At 41.2% G+C, this 19,514-nt stretch overlaps 1 protein-coding gene across 1 annotated transcript in view; it reads left to right on the top strand.

Moving 5' to 3' along the window:
* LDAH (lipid droplet associated hydrolase) overlaps positions 1–19,514 on the top strand; it is a gene marked incomplete at its 3' end in the record, with an annotated part of 119,415 nt that overhangs the window by 79,391 nt on the left and 20,510 nt on the right. The window contains exon 5 of the mRNA XM_084262025.1: positions 1,236–1,476. Within this exon, the coding sequence (XP_084118151.1) occupies positions 1,236–1,476 (241 nt within the window). The remainder of the gene's footprint in view (positions 1–1,235; positions 1,477–19,514) is intronic.

Below are 19,514 nucleotides of genomic sequence, written 5' to 3'. Positions count from 1 at the left end.
CAGAATCTCTCTTATGTGGTTTTCTTGGTACTTTTGTTATGGATTGTTGTTGTGTGGCTTTGAGGGCGTTTCCTACATGAATTCTTGTAACATGGTTGTACTTTTCCAGAAAAAGTATCAGGTGTCCTTTTAGAATATTTGTCTGAGCTTAACCTTGAAATATAATTGGTTAATGTGGGTGGGGTTTTTAATTCATTTCATCCTGTTTTAAGGCTATGGTTTATCCTCTTATGATAACATAAAATAGCTACCAGCATTAGGATATTTCATTATAAAGGAGCACTGTGGATCTCTGTGCACATCTGAGTGAAGGGGCTCACCAAGTTACCTGTATTAAACTGCAAGTCGAAAACCCCATGTCTTGTCACACCATCAAGTTACCATCACAGCAGTTTCTTAATTTGGTTGGTTGGTTTACCTAAAGATACCAGTTTACCAGGTGAAAAGAAACACAGCATACTTCTGCTGATGTGAAAAGCTCGTGTGAAATGATGGTTCCTGCCTGCTGCCCTCTGGTGGGGTCGCCGTCCTGGAGCAAGTGGCCATGCTCCCACTCCTGGGCACTTGTTCCAAACCCAATATTGCTGAGCAGTTCATAACCACCTTCTTGTTTGCTTCATCTTTTAAAATATTCAACCTGGGCACCGTGCAAAGCCTGGCTAGGGTCTGAGGTGCAGCATGGCTGGAAACCCAACTTCATTTCAAGCGGAGACTCGTTTACAAATTCATTGAATTGTAGAATCATAGAATGTGTAAGGTTGCAAGTGACCTTTAGAGGTCATATAGTCCAACCCCCCTGCAGTAAGCAGGGACATCTTCACTAAATCCATCAAGCCCCATCAAGCCTGACCTTGAATATCTCCAAGGATGGGGCCTCCACTACTTCTCTGGGCAACCTGTTCCAGTGATCTACCACCCTCATAGTGAACATTTTTTTCCTAATATCCAACATAAATCTATCCTTTTTGAATTTAAAACTATTACCCCTCGTCTTACTGCTCCATGCCCTCGTGAACAGTTCTTCCCCAGCTTTCCTACAGGCACCTTTCAGGTACTGGAAGGCCGCTCTAAGGTCCACCCAGAGCCTTCTCTTCTCCAAGGTGAACAAGCCCAACTTTTTCAGCCTGTCTTCATAGGAGAGGTGCTCCAGCCCTTTGATCATTTTTGTGGCCTCCCTAGGTGGGGATGTGGTGCTGTAAGACCTCACTAACTGGCATTTTCTCATGGTCTCACAGGTTCTTCGCTCTGTGCTGCTGTTTCCAACGATCGAGCGTATGGCCCAGTCCCCTCAAGGAAAGCTCATGACCCCTTTGCTGTGCAAACTTCGCTATGTTCTGTACATGCCTGTCTACCTGCTGTCCTTCCTACCAGAGGGGGTCAAAGCCTCCCTGGTGCGGTTTGCTCTGCGAGGAATGAAGACGTGTGATGAATCTTCTATAACAACCTCTGTAAATCTCTTCAGCGTGGACTGCATTGGTGAGCATGTTTTGGGGTTTTTTTGTCACACCAACTTTTGTATTGTTTCATTTAGTAGATCTTGATGTAGTTTTGTGGGCAAAAGCTTAATATTTAAGCATGAATAAGTTTTGAAGGATGGGTCTAATGCTTTCTCAGACTAAGACCATAGGTACAGGAAAATCTCAAATGAGTCAATTTTGAAAAAAAGTCTTGAGGGGAAAATAACAAAATATTTCCCCCAAGAAGATGTATTTCTTAAGAAAATGCTGACCTACACTACTAACAGTATCTCACATGATTAAAACACTAGTTTACACTCTAGTTTATTTTACTTACATCTGCTTGCTTTTTGCATTTCATTCATACCAGATAGTGAAAATAAATCAGCAATCTGTTTCACAAAGGGTTCTTTGCATCTTCTTTTTTTTTTAAAGCTTTGATTTAACCAGCTGTATAGATTTTGTCGTCTAAATCTGAATATTGGTAGATTCAGAGATGGACTTTGAGTCTACAAAGACACATAGAAGTTACTTTATGCACAGAAGAATTTCAGCACTTTTGTTGGCATATGGAGAAAGAAGATTAACGTTCCTCCAGTGCATATTGTACGCATATTTTGCACATTCTAGCAAGAGAAAGAGCTCTAAGAAAGGGAATAATTTCAGCTAAATTATGTTTAGAATGAAAACCAGAACGTGGATTGTGCTATACTCCAGGTATTTTGGAAAGTTAGCAGTTGAAAACAATTTGGAATAGAATTGACGTGCTAACACAGTAATAATAGCAAGAAGGAAGTTTTGATTGCATTAATAGTAGTAAAAACACATTCCTACATTTCCAGTTGTGCTCTGTCTTCTATCAGTTAACTTCTACCTCTTAATTGTCCGAACAGATGTGCCAGAGTAAGTGTGGTTGCAGCGAGGCCCTGTGCCTTTCACGTGTGTCTCTGGATGTGTTGGTCTGTGTTGGGGGCTCACTGTGGGACTGTATAGAGACCGAAAGCAGGACAGGCAGTGGGGTTTGTGCTGCCAAACCATGGCAGTCCTGTAGGTGTTGTGCAAACCCAGCAGAGCCAACAGTTGCTCCATCACAGTTACCGCACACCTGACAGCAGCAGGCTCCTGGTTGATAATGTAAATTTCTGATGGTAGTCCTGTGATTTGTTGCTTGAGTTCCTATTCATTTATGGCAGTTTTAAGATGACTGAGGAGAAAGCAAGCACGCAGTCATATGTACAGTAGGCTTTCAGGCTTCTTCCTTTCCTAATTTGGTCTCAGAGAAAGGTATGAAAAGGTCTGCGGGGGTCACATCTCCACAAGCCAGGAAGCCTTCCCTGGTCCCCACAGATAAACTTTTACCTCTCAAAACAGGTTATCCGCATCCAGGCTTTTATTGGAAATAGTCCTTGGCCTGCATTAACCTCCAGAAAAGCGTGCCCAGCCATTGTCTGTGAGGGCTGTTTGGCCCAGACCACAGCAGTGGCAGCAATAAGGTAACAGAGCGGATTGTGCCTGCTGCTGTCAGAGCCTGACTCTCCAAGCTTGCTAGTCCCCAAGTGAATGAGCCTGGTTAATGTGTGCATGTCAGCCTGTTGTAAGGCTTTGTGTGCACCGATGTCTGATTGGTGTCCAAGCTGGAAGGTAAATTTAGGCAAGGAACTAGGCTAAAGGCTCTTTACTCATAGGATGTGATTTGTGTTCAAATTATTGACTCAATTTGTTATACCGGCATGAACACCCTTCTGAGCCAGTGTCTTGTAAAGGTTACATAAGTAGGCCTTACTGATGTAGCTTGTTCCTTCAGGCTTGTGATATCCTCTCGCTGAGGCAGAATTCCCCTTTAGTTTCATCTTTGGCAACTGGTGATGTTTTACAGCCCAGTGACTCAGGATCATATGTGTGGATTAATAATCTCAGGCTTCCCAGATACTGCCTGTTAGCCTGTATTGTTTGCAGACAGTAGAAAATGTTGCCATTCAGCAACATTTTGCTAAGCCTAGCACAGCAACCGGGCTTGTCTCAGCAGGGCTGCTCATCTGTGAGTTACTGAAGCTCCTGAGTTTGTGGTAAATCTTTTTTCTCATTGATTCCTCGTCCCTTAATAAACTGTTAGATATGGTTCAGAGGCGTTCAGCAAATGAAGTTGTGTCTCCTCTCCAGGAAGGTTGCATGTCAACTCATTAAAAATACACATATTGCCTTTGGCATGTACATCTGTCGCATTACTGTAATTGTAATAAAAGCTGTGATTAAGGGCAGAAAAGATGGTAAAAGTTTCCTTAAAACTAATACGTCCGTTAAAACAAACCAACCTGCCAGGGATTTGTTACCACATCCAAAGCTTAGTCACAACAATGTTTTCCCTCCTCTGAAAGGAAATGAGATTTGAAAACTTAATTACAGCGGAACTCTAAGTCCGAGCGCCGCTCCTGTTGACATCGAGAGTGAAAAGCTCCATTCAGTGGCAGCAGAATCAGGCCCTTGGTTGAAGGAGTCAGTGAAGGAAGAGTTATATTACCTCCCTCTCCCACTGTTTCAAATTATGTTTGTTCCTACCTCTTATCCAAACTCATCTTCCCATGCTCCTGACTTTAGAGCTGATGATACATAGCAGTCATGCAGTCACACAGCAGAAGGCATTGCAATAACCCTGTGCAGGAAGGTAACACAATACAATGTCTTGTCCCAAAGTGGAAATAGTACAGAAAGAGGAGAGGCAGCAGGACTGTGAAGAAAATGGATTGTAAAGGAAGGATGGGATGATGTAGTGTATAAATAATAAAGGCCTTATTAGAAATAAGCAAAGGGGTCTGAAAGCAGTTTGCCTACCTGGATTAAACTTCTAGCAAAGACATCTCAGGGTAGAAAAATCCTTACCGTGAACAATATAGCTTCTGGGTACTTGTATTCGTGAATCTAGGAGGTGAACAGACAGAAAAATTGGACATTAGTGACCTTGAGTTATCTGAAGCATTGTCACTCTGTTTATTCAGGCTGGCAAAACAAGGCTGCCCATGTCTAGTACAGTGGTGGTTGTTCTACAAATCATGTACAGCCCGGAGAAGCTGGAATACTTTGGCACTCCAGCACATTGAAATTTGTAAACACTTCTTCGGTGACAGATGCCAGTAGCCGACTTACAGTGACAGTAAACCGTTCTATCTACACGGGACAGGATTTATTGTCCAGCCGTTTGACTGGCAAACTTCCTCCATTTGTTTCTGTGAAATTTCCACAAGAGCACAGACATTACATAATGGGTAAACACCGCGAGGCTGTTGCGAGAGGCGGGCTCGCAGGTCAGAGGTTAACGTCTGGATGACAGCGAAGAGACAGATAAGCACAATAGCGAGAAAAACCTCCAACTGGCCCAAATGAGGTGCGTCCTTTGTGATCTTGAACCTGTGACTTCCCTGGAGGAATCTCCCTGTTTGTTTAACCTATTCAGGGAGCGGGGTGGTCTGGGGCAGGGGAGGGCTGCCTTTGGTAAGTTGGGAAGGAGGGGACCAGAAACCTGAAACGAGGGTTTTGGATGGGTTTGGACTGTCACACAAGTGAAGGCTGGAGACAGTAGTTTTCCCGTTTATTTTAAGCATCCAAGAGATGTTGTAAGAAGGGAAGGAACTAAGATTAAACTTCAGAGTTTAGTTTCAAATTTTATCTTATTCCAAGTGTGGAAACATTCACATTTCATGTGGAGTGTTTAAATTTCCTTCATTTTACAGGGGGAAAAAAAAGGACTAAGGCAGTTTCAGACACTCTCCTCTTAGGCCCACAGGACTGCATAGGAAGTAAACATCCTGACTGGAGTACCGCAGCTTGTGGGTCAGCAGTCGTTCTCTCTGTTGACTGTATAGGATGGCAGAATTACACCCCTGAAGTGCCTGCCTTAGAGTAAAAAGCTTTCTTATAGGGTGAAATTTGCAGAACTATGAGCTAAATGTAAGCTTGCGATAGCGATAGGAAACATAAGCTTTTACATTGACTAAGTTATTTTAAAAATTTATCTCCAGGGAGCCAACTGGAATATTTCATTCTGGGTTTGAATTATCCCAACCTTGGGAGTTATCATGTCTTGAGATCTGATTCTCTTCCAATTCTCCCTTCTTAATCAGAGAGATTTAAATATGACATTATGGGTGGTCTTCATCTGACCACTGTGGACATCACTAACGGAGGTGGATGAATAACACTCTGTAAATCACTGTTTCTCTTTACTGACTGCAAAGGGTCTCTCTCTCTACTAGATACATAATTTAGAGGAGATAAATACCACTCTGTATCTACTGGCTGTTGATTTTGCTGTAAATATCAGGGAGCAGTGGTGTCTCAATCTTCCATACAGCCTTTACCTTCACTGCCAGGGGCACAGTCAGAAATCCTACGCTTTGGCTGCGTTGAATTTATGGCTGGTTTCTAGCGGCAGTCCCATTGTTTGTTTCCTACTCTCCTTGAAAAGCCATTTTACATGTGCATCTCTATTTCTTGACAAGTAAGATGGGAAATTTCCTGAGTTCTTTTTTGGGGACTAAGATGTTGCAGAAATACCTATCCAACTGAAATACTTGGGTAGGGACAGTGTGTAGACGGTTTCATAGTGCTCAGTAGCCCCTCCACCTATTCTGCTTTGATTTTTCAGAGTTCAAAACCAGTTTTTTAAAGTATTAGGTAAACACTTGGTAAACAAGTTCAACTGAAATGGTGAAATAAGAGTTCTTTGCCCCCCTAGAGAGGATTTTGAAAAGCCGTATAACCACATAGCTAACATTTACCTTACTTTTCTTTCTTTGTTTTTAAATTAAAATGGCCCTTTTCTTGCACTGACATTAACATTCAACTCTTAAAAGTAACAGAACATACGATGAGCACCTCTAAATTCAGCATGGAAGGCTGGGCTCTTGATTTTGTTGTATGAAACTAAAACTCTCCATTGAGGCATGTAAGGCCAAGGGGGCATGACTCATGATATTCTCATTTAGGTCTGACTATTTCAACCACTCTAGTAACATACTTGAACTTTTTCAAGGCAAGCAGTGAGCTGTTGCCCAGCATCACATAGCTGGTCAGCAGCAGAACTGTACATGGACCTCCAAGGGCAACAATTGATCTACTGGACCTTAACCTAATGATTAACCATTAGTTTAATCTTGTGAATATATATATATGTTAGTCATGAGCAGTTTCCAGAAGCCACGTTGGCTACACAGGCTGATGTGCATGGAGTGCATTTTAAAATAGAGGGCAGATTTCAGTAGGGCCTGTTGCAATAGGACAAGGGGCAGTGGTTTTAAACTGAAAGAGGGTAGATGCAGACTAGATATTCAGAATAAATTTTTTACAGCAGGGGTGGTGAAACACTGGACCAGGTTTCGCAGAGACATGGTAGATGGTCCATCCCTGGAAAAACTCAGGATCAGATTGGGCAGAGCTCTGAGCAATCTGATGTAGTTGGAAATGTCCCTGCTTATTTTAAAGGGGTTGGAACTAGATGACCTTTAAGGTCCCTTCCAACCTAACCAGTCTGTGATTCTGTGGCAGAAACTGATACCACAGAGGACTTCAGCTAGCACCCTGCAATCTCACACCTACATTTTTCATAGTGGGCAGGAGAATAAAAGCTTTCCCTCCCCTCTCACCACTGGGCAACTGTGGAGATCTTTGAACATGGACCAGTAAATTTTCAAGTTGATTTTCCAGGCTGACTGAAATCAAAGCGCCGGCAGTAGAAAGTGATCACTTTGTTCTGATGAATGTAAGTTTTAGATAACTTCTGGCTATAATGCAGAAGTCATTTCAAGGATATCTTTCTACTTTTAGAATTAAGTATGTATAGAATCTCAGACATGATGTATACAGCTAGACAAAATTTCACTAAAAACGGAAGTTACTGACACGGTGCGTGAATTACCTCTTAAACTAAAGAATCTTAAATCTGGACAGCGTGGTGTAGTATATCACAGGTGGGCAAAGAGGATGAAGCCCAGCAGGTCTCCTCTCTTCTTCCTGTGTGTATTCTTTGATACTCAGTGGGGCAGAAAGAGCTCAGAATGATACAGCAGATTATCTCCCTCCCTCTCGCTAGCATCTAACTAATTAGCATTCAAGAAGAGAAGTCTTTCCTGAAACCGGGTAACTCTACAGCTGTCTCTTACAAGATGTTTTCTGCCTGTACCTGAATTTCTACCGCCAGATATTGCCAAGGGTCAGAAGGCTTTAGGAAGCCCAGCAGTGCTAAATCCTCTGCTTCTGCAGTGTTTCTCAGCAGGCTCCTGCATGCTGTCACAGCTGAGTCCGATCCACTTGTGACATTTTAAGTGATGATCGTAATATGTATTTCTGCAAAGTGTTTAAGAGCGTGTTTCTTTACCTGTGGAAACACAGTAATATTTTATCACCTGCTTCGCAGGAAAAGGGGCCAAAGAATAACAGTCTTTAATATTTTCATGTTTCCTCTGCTACTGTTTATTTTCCTGTGTGATGCCTGACTAAAATGTTTGTTTAATGTAGTCGGACAACTCACCTTACCAAGGCAGCACTTAAGCTGACGGAAAAACCTCACATCTGCTTTATTCTTTCTGTGGGTGAACTAAACTTTTCCTTATTTCAGAGTAGGATGCTCATATTAAATTACTGGAGGAAGGCAACAACTTTTATGTATTTATAGGCCTATTTATTTTTGAAGTCAACCTGCTTCATAATTTACCCCATTTCCAAAAGAAAGAAAGAAAGATGTTTAACAAGGATTTTTATTACTTGCAAAAGCTTTTACTTTCCTGTAAAAGCCTTGTGAAAATAATACTAATAATGTGGAAATTTCTCATTGGTTTTATTTCTGTTAATTATTACTCTTTTTCTTCTTGAGGGGGGAAAACCCAACGTAAAAAACTCCCATCGTAAATATTACTCATAAGGCGTGAATGTTTTGATAGTGGAACTGCTGATCGTTTCCATGAAATGTGAGGCACAGTCGGGATTTGGTTGGGGAAGGGGAGATTGTTTATTCACCCCTGGTGGGGTTTCATCCCCAGGGATACAATCTATTCCCACAAACTTGCAGCGAGTCTAATGATGCGTTGCAAACGGCGTGAAAAAGGAAGGGGGAACGTCAACAAAGCAGAAAGGATGTTGAAAATAAGTATAAGCCAGTGAAGTGCTAGCAGCTACCGTTGCTCTGTGTTAGCCACTGCCATGCAGTCATCTGAAAATCAGCATTTTATTTTCCCTGGGCCCAATCCAAAGCCCCCTGAATTCAGGGGAAGGGTTGTCTTCTGCAGTAGGCTCACGCCTTTTGTCTCAGAGGTGTCTGTCTCAGCTCCCCCAGGGAAGAGCCGAAGCAGAGCTCGTGGCTCTGTCATGTCTTGCGTTTCCTGGATGGGAATTCAGCTGGATGCACTCATCTCTTTCATCATGCAGTAGCAACAAAGCATTTAAACACACGAAGTCCATGCCCATGGGTAAACTGTGGGCATCTGTGTCTTGGAATAAAGTGGGGTTGTTTTGAAAGTTGCATTTACAAGGCTGCTAACACACACAATACCTGTCATTCCATGTGCCTGAAGGGGACACTGCTCTGGACGTAGTTCCTGGTGTCAGCTAAAACAATACTGCAGGCTGCTTTGCTGCTGCTTCTTGTCCACCAGTGCTCACCATCGCCCTTGATTAATTCTTTAACATGACAGTATTAACAAGGAGAAAATGACTAGAGTCTTCATGGCTCTTTAGGGATATGGTTTAGCATAGGACGGGAACAGTTGGACTTGATGATCTTAAAGGTCTTTTCCAACCTTGTGATTCTGTGTGTGAAAAGCTGGTGTATCTTGAGCAAACCCAGCAGTGCAGGAGATTGCTTGCTGGTCAGTGCAATGGTCAGGTGTATTTAAAATGAGATTTTAAAACAGTGGTTTATGCTTAGTGAAGGGTGGTGTAAAGTTCACTTTCCGTGCCACTCAAAGCCACTTCACTGTACAAGAAGTTCATGTCCTTCAAAGGACAGGTGGTCTATTTGCTGAATTTCATTAGGGTTCCTGGAGAAAAGAGTCAGCATCAAGTCCCAGTCCGGAAGAGCATTTAAAGTGACCTCCATGTAGCTGCTCACATGCATAAACCTTTGCTTAGTAGAGTGTATTCATCTCAGCAGAGTTCTGGCTGGACCCACAGTGGGTTGGTGCTAAATTGCTGCAGTGGCCATCCTGGATACTCCGTGTGGGACTGAGCACCACCTGCATCAGACCCTGCTCTTCTCCTCTTGCAGAGTAAGAGAACAGACACCTTCCACAACCAAAAATCTGGACCCTAGCAGAAATCCCATTGTCACAGCCATCTGCCAGGCTTTGTGAGAGCTTAAACTGGAGATGCATTTTTCTAGTTAAAGGATAGTTCTGACATTTGAAGATGATGGGAGTTGTTCCAAAGTACCTTAGGGCAGGATGAAGTCCATAGACGTTTCAGATTCCATCACACACCCCACTTCACCTGCACATGCTTCGTCACAGAAAGTAAATGAGTGTTTTTCACACTCCTCAGCAAAGCACCCACTGATCATAGAGCACCTGGGTACAGGTTGTTGAATAATTTTATTTTTGCCTTCAGCCTCTACTATTCTTTCTTAAGTACAGTAGACTGATTTTCCTGTATGGCTCTGATCTTCCTGCAACTGTAGTGCAAAGCAGAGTGGAGAAGTCCATCATGACAATTGCAGCTATTTCTGCCTATTTATGTCAATCATGGTTATACATTAACTGGTATGTTTTCATTCTAAATTCAAGTGTAAACTTACTCAGAACCCAAAGTCAATGTTTATATCTTGTAAACCTCTAAACATCAACATTTTATCTAATGTGTGTGTGCATGTGTGGAAACACATGTTCCTCTGTTAGTAATCCTTGATACTAACCAGTTCCTTCTGTTTGATGTTTTAAACAATAAGTTATACAGTATTTCCAAGACTGCTGTTGGCAGTAATTACTGGTAGAAAATATTTTTCCCCATAGGAAATTACACTGCTGTTTGGTGTTATTAGTTCTTGCCACTGTTTTCTGACTCTTTCTGAGGCATGACAGAGATTGCTTCCTCGAGAGCAAAGGATAACTGGAAAGGAAACTAATGTTACACTCCTCTGAAGAACCTTACAATAAAATGGGCAATTTACCAGGAAAAAAATGTGACCAGATAGCACATTCTGCAAGGAAAGCTTACGTTCAAAAGTTCAATTGACTTTCTGCAGGGCATTTTGATTTAGCATGGGAATCCAGCCTAGGATTGATTCATCACTTTGCCGTTTAAACAGTTTTGCTCTAGAGTTTAGAGGACTTTTGAAAGTCACATTACAGCATGGCAAAGTACAGGTGAGCTCAGTTGCACATAAATATGTGCAATTGCCAAAGACAATTGCTGTCTTCAGCAGCAGTCATCCCATTGAAGCCAGATTATTTTCTTCTTCTACGCTCTGCTTGTAGTCCCTCAGAATGATGAGCAAAACTCTGCATTCATATCTGCAACTGCATGGTTAATAGCCATGGATTTAGAAATAGACTGCAAAACCTGCAGAGCAGCAGTAATGTTTTTCCTGATAGTCTGAGTAGCCTCTTGACACTCTGGAGCCAACTCTCAACTGGTCCCTTTAGCACTCCCTCACAGTATAACTAATTCCTCGTTACAAAAAATCACCGGTCAGGCAGTCAGTTTGGACTCTTCCCTCTTGCTGCAATTACCAGCAAATTATCAATTAAATTACTGTCAAGTTTACCTTTACAGAGGCCAGGAATGAGAATTTAAAACTTGCCCATGTTTTGCATATTTATAATACTTCTCCAGCATTTCGCAGTACCAGAGTATTGTGAAATTCTCCTGCTGCCAGGCAGATGTACTGAGGGAGGCATCAGTGAAGCCTGCTGGGAGTAGGAGTCTAAGAACTTGTGGAGGTTCTGCTGGAGTCCCTTGTGTGACAGTAAAAAACATCATTTCAGGCTTCTCTATATGCAGTACTGCTGGTACCTGACAAAATGTGTCCCCAGCCTCTACTGCCATCCTTAGCCAACACAAACAGGAGTATAAAATAATAGCAGTACTAGCAATTAAATGGCAATTGGTGAAATAGCAGATGCATTCTGTGAAAAAAAATTGACAGTAAATGATCGTTTTGTAAGGCAGAGCATCAGAACTGTCCTGGGAAGCTGCAGGGTCAACATGGGAAAGAAAGATGTATGGAAACAAACCACAGTGAGTGAGAGACTAATGGCTGTGTAATGAGGTTGATTGTTTTTCACAGGGCATAAGACATGGCTGTAAGACTTCTGTACTTCCTCAAAAGAATATTTGCAAGTATGCATGGGTGTACAGAGGTTGGAGCACTTTCAGACAGACCAATGTCAAGGGACCTTTGGCTTCCTTAACCATGAATAGGTGATTAACATCCAAATGCTGAGTAAAGAAGGCTTAGCAATGAAATTAAGGGGAAAGACTAAAAAAATATCTTCTATATCATTTTGAGCAAAAGTGTGCTCAGGAAGGATCTAAAATTATGGTAGACAGAGAAATTCATAAGAGATCAAAGTAAAACTGGTGGGGAAATGGTAAGTAAGCTAGCTGCTGTTCAGGTAATGTAAAGTCCAAAAGTATGGAAAATAGTGTTTCAAGTATTTGCCTTTAAAAATCTCCAAAATTACTCATTATTTGGCTTAACAAACATAGGTAAGGTAACTGACAGAACTAGAATATCCATGTGAAGGGGCATAACTTGCTTGGTAAAGAGAAGCAGGGAGAAAGGAGGAGGATCAGTGGACTTGTCCTTACATCCAGATATTTAAGACATGGAGACTTGTTGAATATTTTGTCCACCAAACCATGACAGGTGGATTCAAGTGACTTTTTTCTGAGAAACCTCTGCACCATTACAAAGTGCAGTATGTAGTGTGCTTGCTGTCTCTAGAGGAAGGAGTCCAGCAACAGAGACAATTCAGCTAGTTCTCTTAATGTGTTGCCTTTTATATATTTTATATATATATATATATATATATATATATATATATATATATATAAAAAGCAGAGAAAGCATTTATCATGGAATCATGGAATGGTCTGGGTTGGAAGGGACCCCAGGGTTCACAGAGTTCCAGCCCCCCTCTCACAGGCAGGGCCACCAACCTCCAGGCACAATCTAGACAAGGTTGCCCAGGGCCCCATCCAACCCGGCCTTGAACACTTCCAGGGATGGGGCATCAACCACCTTTCTGTAAAGAACACCTCTGTAAAGAACTTCGCCCTAAACATCTAATCTAAACCTTCCCTCCTTTAGCTTCAATCCATTCCCCTTTGTCCTGCCATTGTCTACCCTTTTAAAAAGTTGATTCCCCTCCTGTTTCTCTGCTCCCTTCAGGTATTGGAAGGCTGCAATGAGGTCCCCCCGCAGCCTTCTCTTCTCCAGGCTGACCAAGCTCAGCTCCCTCAGCCTCGCTTCATAGAGGAGGTGCTCCAGCCATCTAATCATCTTCATGGCCCTCCTCTGAACCCTGTCTAATAGTTCCACATCTTTCTTCAGATCTGGACACAGTACTCCAGATGAGGCCTCACAAGGGCAGAGTAGAGAGGGACAATCACCTCCCTGTCCCTGCTGGCCACCCCTCCTCTGATGGAGCCCAGGATACCATTGGCTTTCCCAGCTGCAAGAGCACTGCTGGCTCATGTTAAGTTTCTTGTCCATCAGAATCTTCTCAGCAGGGCTGCTCTCAAGGAGCTTGAGAGAGCTTGAGCTACTCTCAATTGGCAGAGAATATATAGCAGTTTGATACAGAGAATTTGAAGGTGAGAGGCAGATTGGCTTAATATATTCACAAATGGGCAATATCTGTACTAGGACAGAAATACAGTGCCTACAACGCAGCTTTATTCAGCCACTAATTCCCTTAAAATCCTGTCATTGTCAGTGGAGAGATGTAGGGAATGCTTGTCTAATCTATGTAGGTGACTGCTTTAGGATGATTTGACTTGTGTTCTTGATAGGAACAAAAAGTAAGATTTACATATCCACATTTAATCAGGTGAATCCTATGAGAAATACCAAGTTATTATGACCTTCAATGAAAAAAATGTTAGACATGCTTAGACTGAACAAGGGACAACTGAAGGAAATGGTACGAGTTTTCAAGTAAAGAATAATTTAATCCATGTGTCCATGGTAGAAAAGGTAATATGCAGTGGAGCACATTGCAACAAAGATGATTCAGGTCAGATTTTAGTTAATGATAAAAATGGAATTCTAGGCTGAATTTCTTAGAAAGATAATGCAACTTGCATCATCTGTGCATTGCAAGGACAGGATAGATAAGCATCTGCTGAAAATGACACAGTATCATTGATTCTCCGTAAGACAAAAAGACTCTTCCAGGCCTACAGTTTCATCAGTGATAATTAAGCTTGCACGAGTAGCATCCAGAATTTCAAAACTCTAATGAGGGACAATCTACCATGGTAAATACCAAGCAAAACAGATGCAGGATACAGAAATGTTACAGTGGGGCCTGGTAAAGGTAGGTGGGTTACCTCTAGAAATGAATACAGGACTTCTGGTAGCACTGCAATATGATCATCCATACTCTTTATTTTTTAATTAATTTTCTGGTGTGGTTTTAGCCTTCTCCAACCATCATTCTCCTCGTATTCAGGCACGGCCTGGGAGTTAGCACTGCCACCTACCCTTACCAGTAAGCGATTTGTGTGTTGGAAAAACTTCATTCTGTGAAAGCGAGCCATTGTATTCCAGTTGGCCCCAGGGCAGCAGATTAGTTCCTGGGTCCATTTAGTACAGTGGTGCAGATACAGCCCGTTTTTATACCTGGAAAAGCAGCAACAGCATGATTGTTGGAAAGCATCTGTAAGAAAAGAGACTGTGGAAATCCAACCTCCCAATTGTCAAAGCAGAAGCTGGGAAATTGGTAAGCCAAAAGGGCATTTCATTTAATGTTTGAAGGGGGTTAAACAGACTAGGGACAGCATGATGAGAGAAAAGAAGAAAGGCTATCAAAAGCAAGCCAGTGTGGAAAATACCTTCTTCACAGAGAGCTGTTTATGGAACAACAGAACAGATTGTTCTGTAACAAAAGGAGTACCTGATGATGATATAGCTAAAGGCAGCAAACCCCCCTTCTCCAAACCACCAAGCCATGTCTGGAAAAACTATACTATACCTGGGTTTAAGAGTAAACCTGTAAGTCTCTAACATTAGGGTAGGCAAAATAATAAAGTGCTTTGCTCAGACTTCTGTGTAATAAATGTGGATTAACTAAAGGTGCAGCCACTCTTCAGTTTTTAACCGGAATCTGGTAGAAATGTGACCCTGGTACTACAGAACTAACATAGCAGGGTACTTTCAGAGATGTTGACAAATATTGCTCAAAAATTAATTCAAAATTGGATGAATATAAGCATTATTATACCCACTGAAATATACTGTTGAGTTACTCAAGAACTAATGTCTGGAAATGAGATCCAAAGTCCATCCTGTCCTGCCTATCATTTCCAACAATATTCAGAACAAAATGCTTCCAAGAAAGAGCAAAAACTCTGCAGTCAAAAAGTCTGCCAAGGAATAAAGGCATCATTCTTGGAGGTAGAGGCTTAAAGACCTGAGGCTTTTCTAGTAGTATGGAGCTCTAAATTTTGATTGTAGTTCATTAAGAGAGTTCTAAATGTATGTTGACTTCCACCGTGTCCTTTTTGTCCCTTTCTAATTTCTTGGCCCTGAAAGGTTCTTGCTGTAAGGGGCTGTATCCTGCATGCTGTACCCTATGTGCTATGAAAGGGATTCCCTGTTAGAGATTCTGATATTTATACCTGTTAATAATTACAAATGAGTAGCAAAAGATTTTTGAAGAACCAAAGGGATCTCCTCTGGACCTGGTTGCATTTCAGATTTGTGTTCCTTAGTCATAATGATCTGTCTTTTATTAAATTTATTAAATGCCTCAAACTCAAGGGAGGACAGAGACCAGCTGGAAAGTGTCGTTTGAAAAATACATGAATTAACTAAATGACATTCAACCTGGAAAAATGAAGCTAATAGAATACATACAAAGAATAAAAAAGTACTGAGAGCAGGTTCTTTGTAGGTGGGGAACAGAATCAAAGGAGCCAGAAGCAGCAGATGGATGAAGGAGGAGTGATACCTATAGAAGTCCAGACACTACACCACAGTCATGAGAGAATCTCTGGCCTGTTACAAACTCCATAATTGCAGTCTGTGGCAAGTTTATTCATTTCTTGGTGGAAGAAGACAATACCTTACTGTATTGTGCCTTAGTAAGACAGCATACAGAGTATCTTAATGTTTTGTATTCATCTGCTCAGGGGTTGTTTGATCAGAATATAGTAAGAGTAGGCACACCAGCTTTGCATTTGGGAAGGGTTATGAAGGTAGGGCTGCGGTCTCATTTTCCTCTGAATTTGTCCACTCTGGAAAGTCATGCAGTATGTTCATCCAAGATTAATGCTGTTGAAATTGTTCTGTCTGGACCTTGAAGTAAAAATTTGGCTTCATGTTTCTCCCTGTACCCATTCCAGAGCATAGCTCCTACTAACTTACAAAATAGAGCAATATTTTGATGTGTGGGACTTAATAAATTTACACCTACAGCCACAAACTTGTTGATAGAGTCAACATAATTCAAAGCCAACAGCAGTAGGGAAGCAAAGTGAGCTCGGATAACCCTTTGTAGTCTTAAAGTTTATTTTAGTCTGATGAACAAGCTATTAAAGAATGTGTGTGTGTGTGCATCCATTACAGTGTCCGGATTGGGGCTATCTTCACAACCACTCATTTTTGTTGGAAAAGGAGCTATTCTGATTATTTCCTGAAATTCATTAGCCGATGAAGTTGAAAAGGGTTTGGTTTTTTCTCTGTTATTGTCTCTATCATTTCGTTAGTATGGTGCCTCTGTCTATTCTGTCACAGTAAATTCTTCTCCTTAGCCTGGCAAGGAGTACAGTATTGTTTTTACGTAGTTAAGATACTGACTTCAGAGCAAAACCACACGGAACAAGATCTAGCCATGACCCCACAATACAGAGTTGATTGTTAAATTAGTCAAGGGCACATGTATCTCTCAAAGCTTATCAAGGTTAATTCAGAAATACTTAACCCCCTTTTATATTTTACAGATATATGTGCCATGTCCAACCTTGTTGTTTTTTTTAATTTAAGACTTCTTTCCATACCAAGATAGTTTCAGGTCATCTTGAATTTCCTCAGACAATAGAATATGACCCCTCAGTTCCCAGTGTGAGTTTAGGGTTAGTGTAGCCTTAATGCAATCTTTTTCTTGAAAATACTTAAAACAAATGAGCTTTGGTTAATCAATAATCAGGAAGTTTAAAAACTTGAGGAAAACTGTGTATTTCAATCCAAGTACAGGAAATATCAGCATTGCTTCAAGAGTCAAGTGTAAAAATGAAATTTATCTGTCCTGAGTTGGAATCCTGTTTGCTTCCCTGAAATTAGCACAGTTTTCCAAGTTCCAGCATAGATCTGTTGATACCCGGAATCAACTGGCAACGCGCTGGTCTAGGATCTAGCTCTAAAATCTTTAGAAAGTAAGATGCTAGACTTGTTCCTTCAAAACCATAAAATCCTCTAACTTGTATGTTATTTGCTTGACTGCATCATGGATATATCAATGTGTTTAAAGTTCATCTCAGTAGATACAGGTATTCATCTAACAACCGGCTAATTGAATTGGCGGTTAAATAACCTTAAGCACTGAAAAGCTTGATTGATTTCAGTCATTGTTGTTTGTGAAAACTAATAATTTAGCTGAAGGATATAAAGTCCTTACTGACACCAATGATATAAATCTTTCTTTTCTTTTCTGGATCCTTGATTTGAGCCTAATCAGGGTTCCTCTATCACAAAACCACCACAAATAAATCAACCCCATTTTGGCACAGTTTGTCGTCTCTGCTTAGCAAATGTATGAGACTAAACTGACACTGATCCTTAATCACCTTTAAACCATGGAGGGGGAATGATCCTACCAGGGCAGGAGAAAGGTCATTGGCAGGATCATGGGGAGAAACTTAGTTGGCAGTTAATTTCATAAGCCTGACCTGGGAATAAATGAAGGGCTTCTGTTTTCAGGGTAATCTCTGTATATAAAAGGCCTGCATGTAAAAAGTTAGGGTATTTAGGAAGGTATTTGTGTATTAGAAACATTATAAACATGGTATTTGTCTGTTAAAACTTTTGTTTCACTTTTCAGCTCTAAGACCTTAATGTTTATTTTAATTACATCATTAAAAATAGATTTTTTCATTATTAAAATCTGGTGACCTTTATGAATTACAAGGGTACATCAGCAACTTGAGATGAAATAGAATGTAATAAAAATGTTTTGGGGTTCTATAGCTGCCCCCAGGTACGTTGGCCAGTTTCTGTAGGTTTGCAGCCCCCTTCCCTTCCCCTCCCCTCCTCCTTTCCCCTCTCCTTTTCCTGTCCTCCCTTTTCCCTTCCTTTCCCTTTTCTTTTTTAGCAGCCCTTTTTATTTCCTAGATGCTATGTGGAAAACCATGTGAAGGGGTATTTACAGAGGCCATGATCCTGCAAAGATTTGTGCTCTATGCTTCACTTTCTGTGACTTGGATTATCCCACTGACCCAGGCCAACTCATAGTGTATCAGCCCAGCATATGCATAAGTACCGATTTGAAGGAATGGGATTAGAGCATGAAAAGTAAGGGGAAAAGCCACTGAAGTTGGCTTTAGACTGTTAGACCAGATAAACAAATCAAATAAGCAAAAAAAAAAAAAAAAGTTGTTGGGAGAAGCTAAAGAGCTTCTATCCATTCCTTTCCTACAAATCCTAGGCCGATTCGAGAGGAGCCTGCTTCCTAGGTAGGAATTGAGAGCACAGAAGTACTGGGCTTTTGCCATGCAGACAAAGAATGAGAAAAGAATAAACTTTGTTCCTTTCTTCCAAAGTCCTCTCAGGAAAGGACTACATTTTATATATCCTTAGTGAATGGAGATAGCTTCTTGAGTCAGATGTTTGTGTGCCATGATTTAGGAATCAACTCCAGCTTTGATACTACAAAGCATCCATGCCAAGCAAAGTGTTCTCAAGTCATTGTGTGGGTCTCTGAGCAGACTACTGAAGTGCTCACATTCATGTCCATGAGAACTCCTGTCTCATTTCAGGGTCTGCCAGCTTACCAAACAAACCCTTGTATTTGGTGTTCATCTCCTTCACGCATCTCATCATAGCTGTGCTGTTGTGGGGTTCTTCAGACACTGAAGATCATGTTTTTGTGATTTATCACTGGTTAAGTTCCTTATTCAGCAAGCAGGTAGAGCTGCCCTGCTTTCAGTAGAAAACTGTATCAGCTGCACAACTTCTCATAGAGCTCATGCTAACACTGCGTACACCTTGGTTTGTGACAAGATCAGCTCATTTCAGCTGAATTGTCAGGGGATGATGGAAGACATACCTGGTTCAAACTAAAGGACTGTTCTTTTCCTTTAAATATTTAACACTACCACTTCAAGCATTCCTGTTAAAAGCAAAGAGCCAGCAGAACATAAGCAGAAGTCTATGTGTGCACAGTATTGGGTCCTCCAGGCCATTTGTGTAGGCTTCACTAAGCCAGTTTAGTCAAAGATTTGACTTTCAACAGGCACAGTTTTGTCACAGAGACACATCTTGACTTTGAGTACTTGCACTCTAGCCCATAGTTATGTTTTTGGTCTATTCTTCCTCTTCTTTGAAGGTTTTTGTTATTTTCTCACTGTACAATGCAGTGTTCACGGTAGCAGGGGGCAGTTCTAAAGGGACATGATCAATTTGGCTCTGTAAATTTAATCAATGTAAAAGGTATTTTTCAAGAACTAACTAATAGCCATTGTGTTTACACAATTCTTCAAGTATTTTAAGACACTCTAAAAAAATAATTACCATAGCAGCCTGAAGTGTGTTTTTAAAATGAAGAAACTGAAACATAGATTTTTTGTCATTTACACAGGGTCTCAGAGGACTTCAGTGATAGTTCAGAAAAATTCCAGGCCTCCTGACCTTTC

The sequence above is a fragment of the Gallinula chloropus genome, assembly GCF_964237585.1.
Source record: "Gallinula chloropus genome assembly, chromosome: 3".
Classification (NCBI taxonomy): Eukaryota; Metazoa; Chordata; class Aves; order Gruiformes; family Rallidae; genus Gallinula; species Gallinula chloropus.
The sequence above is the reverse complement of the archived record's forward strand: the minus strand, read 5'-3'. Positions and strand labels throughout refer to the sequence as shown.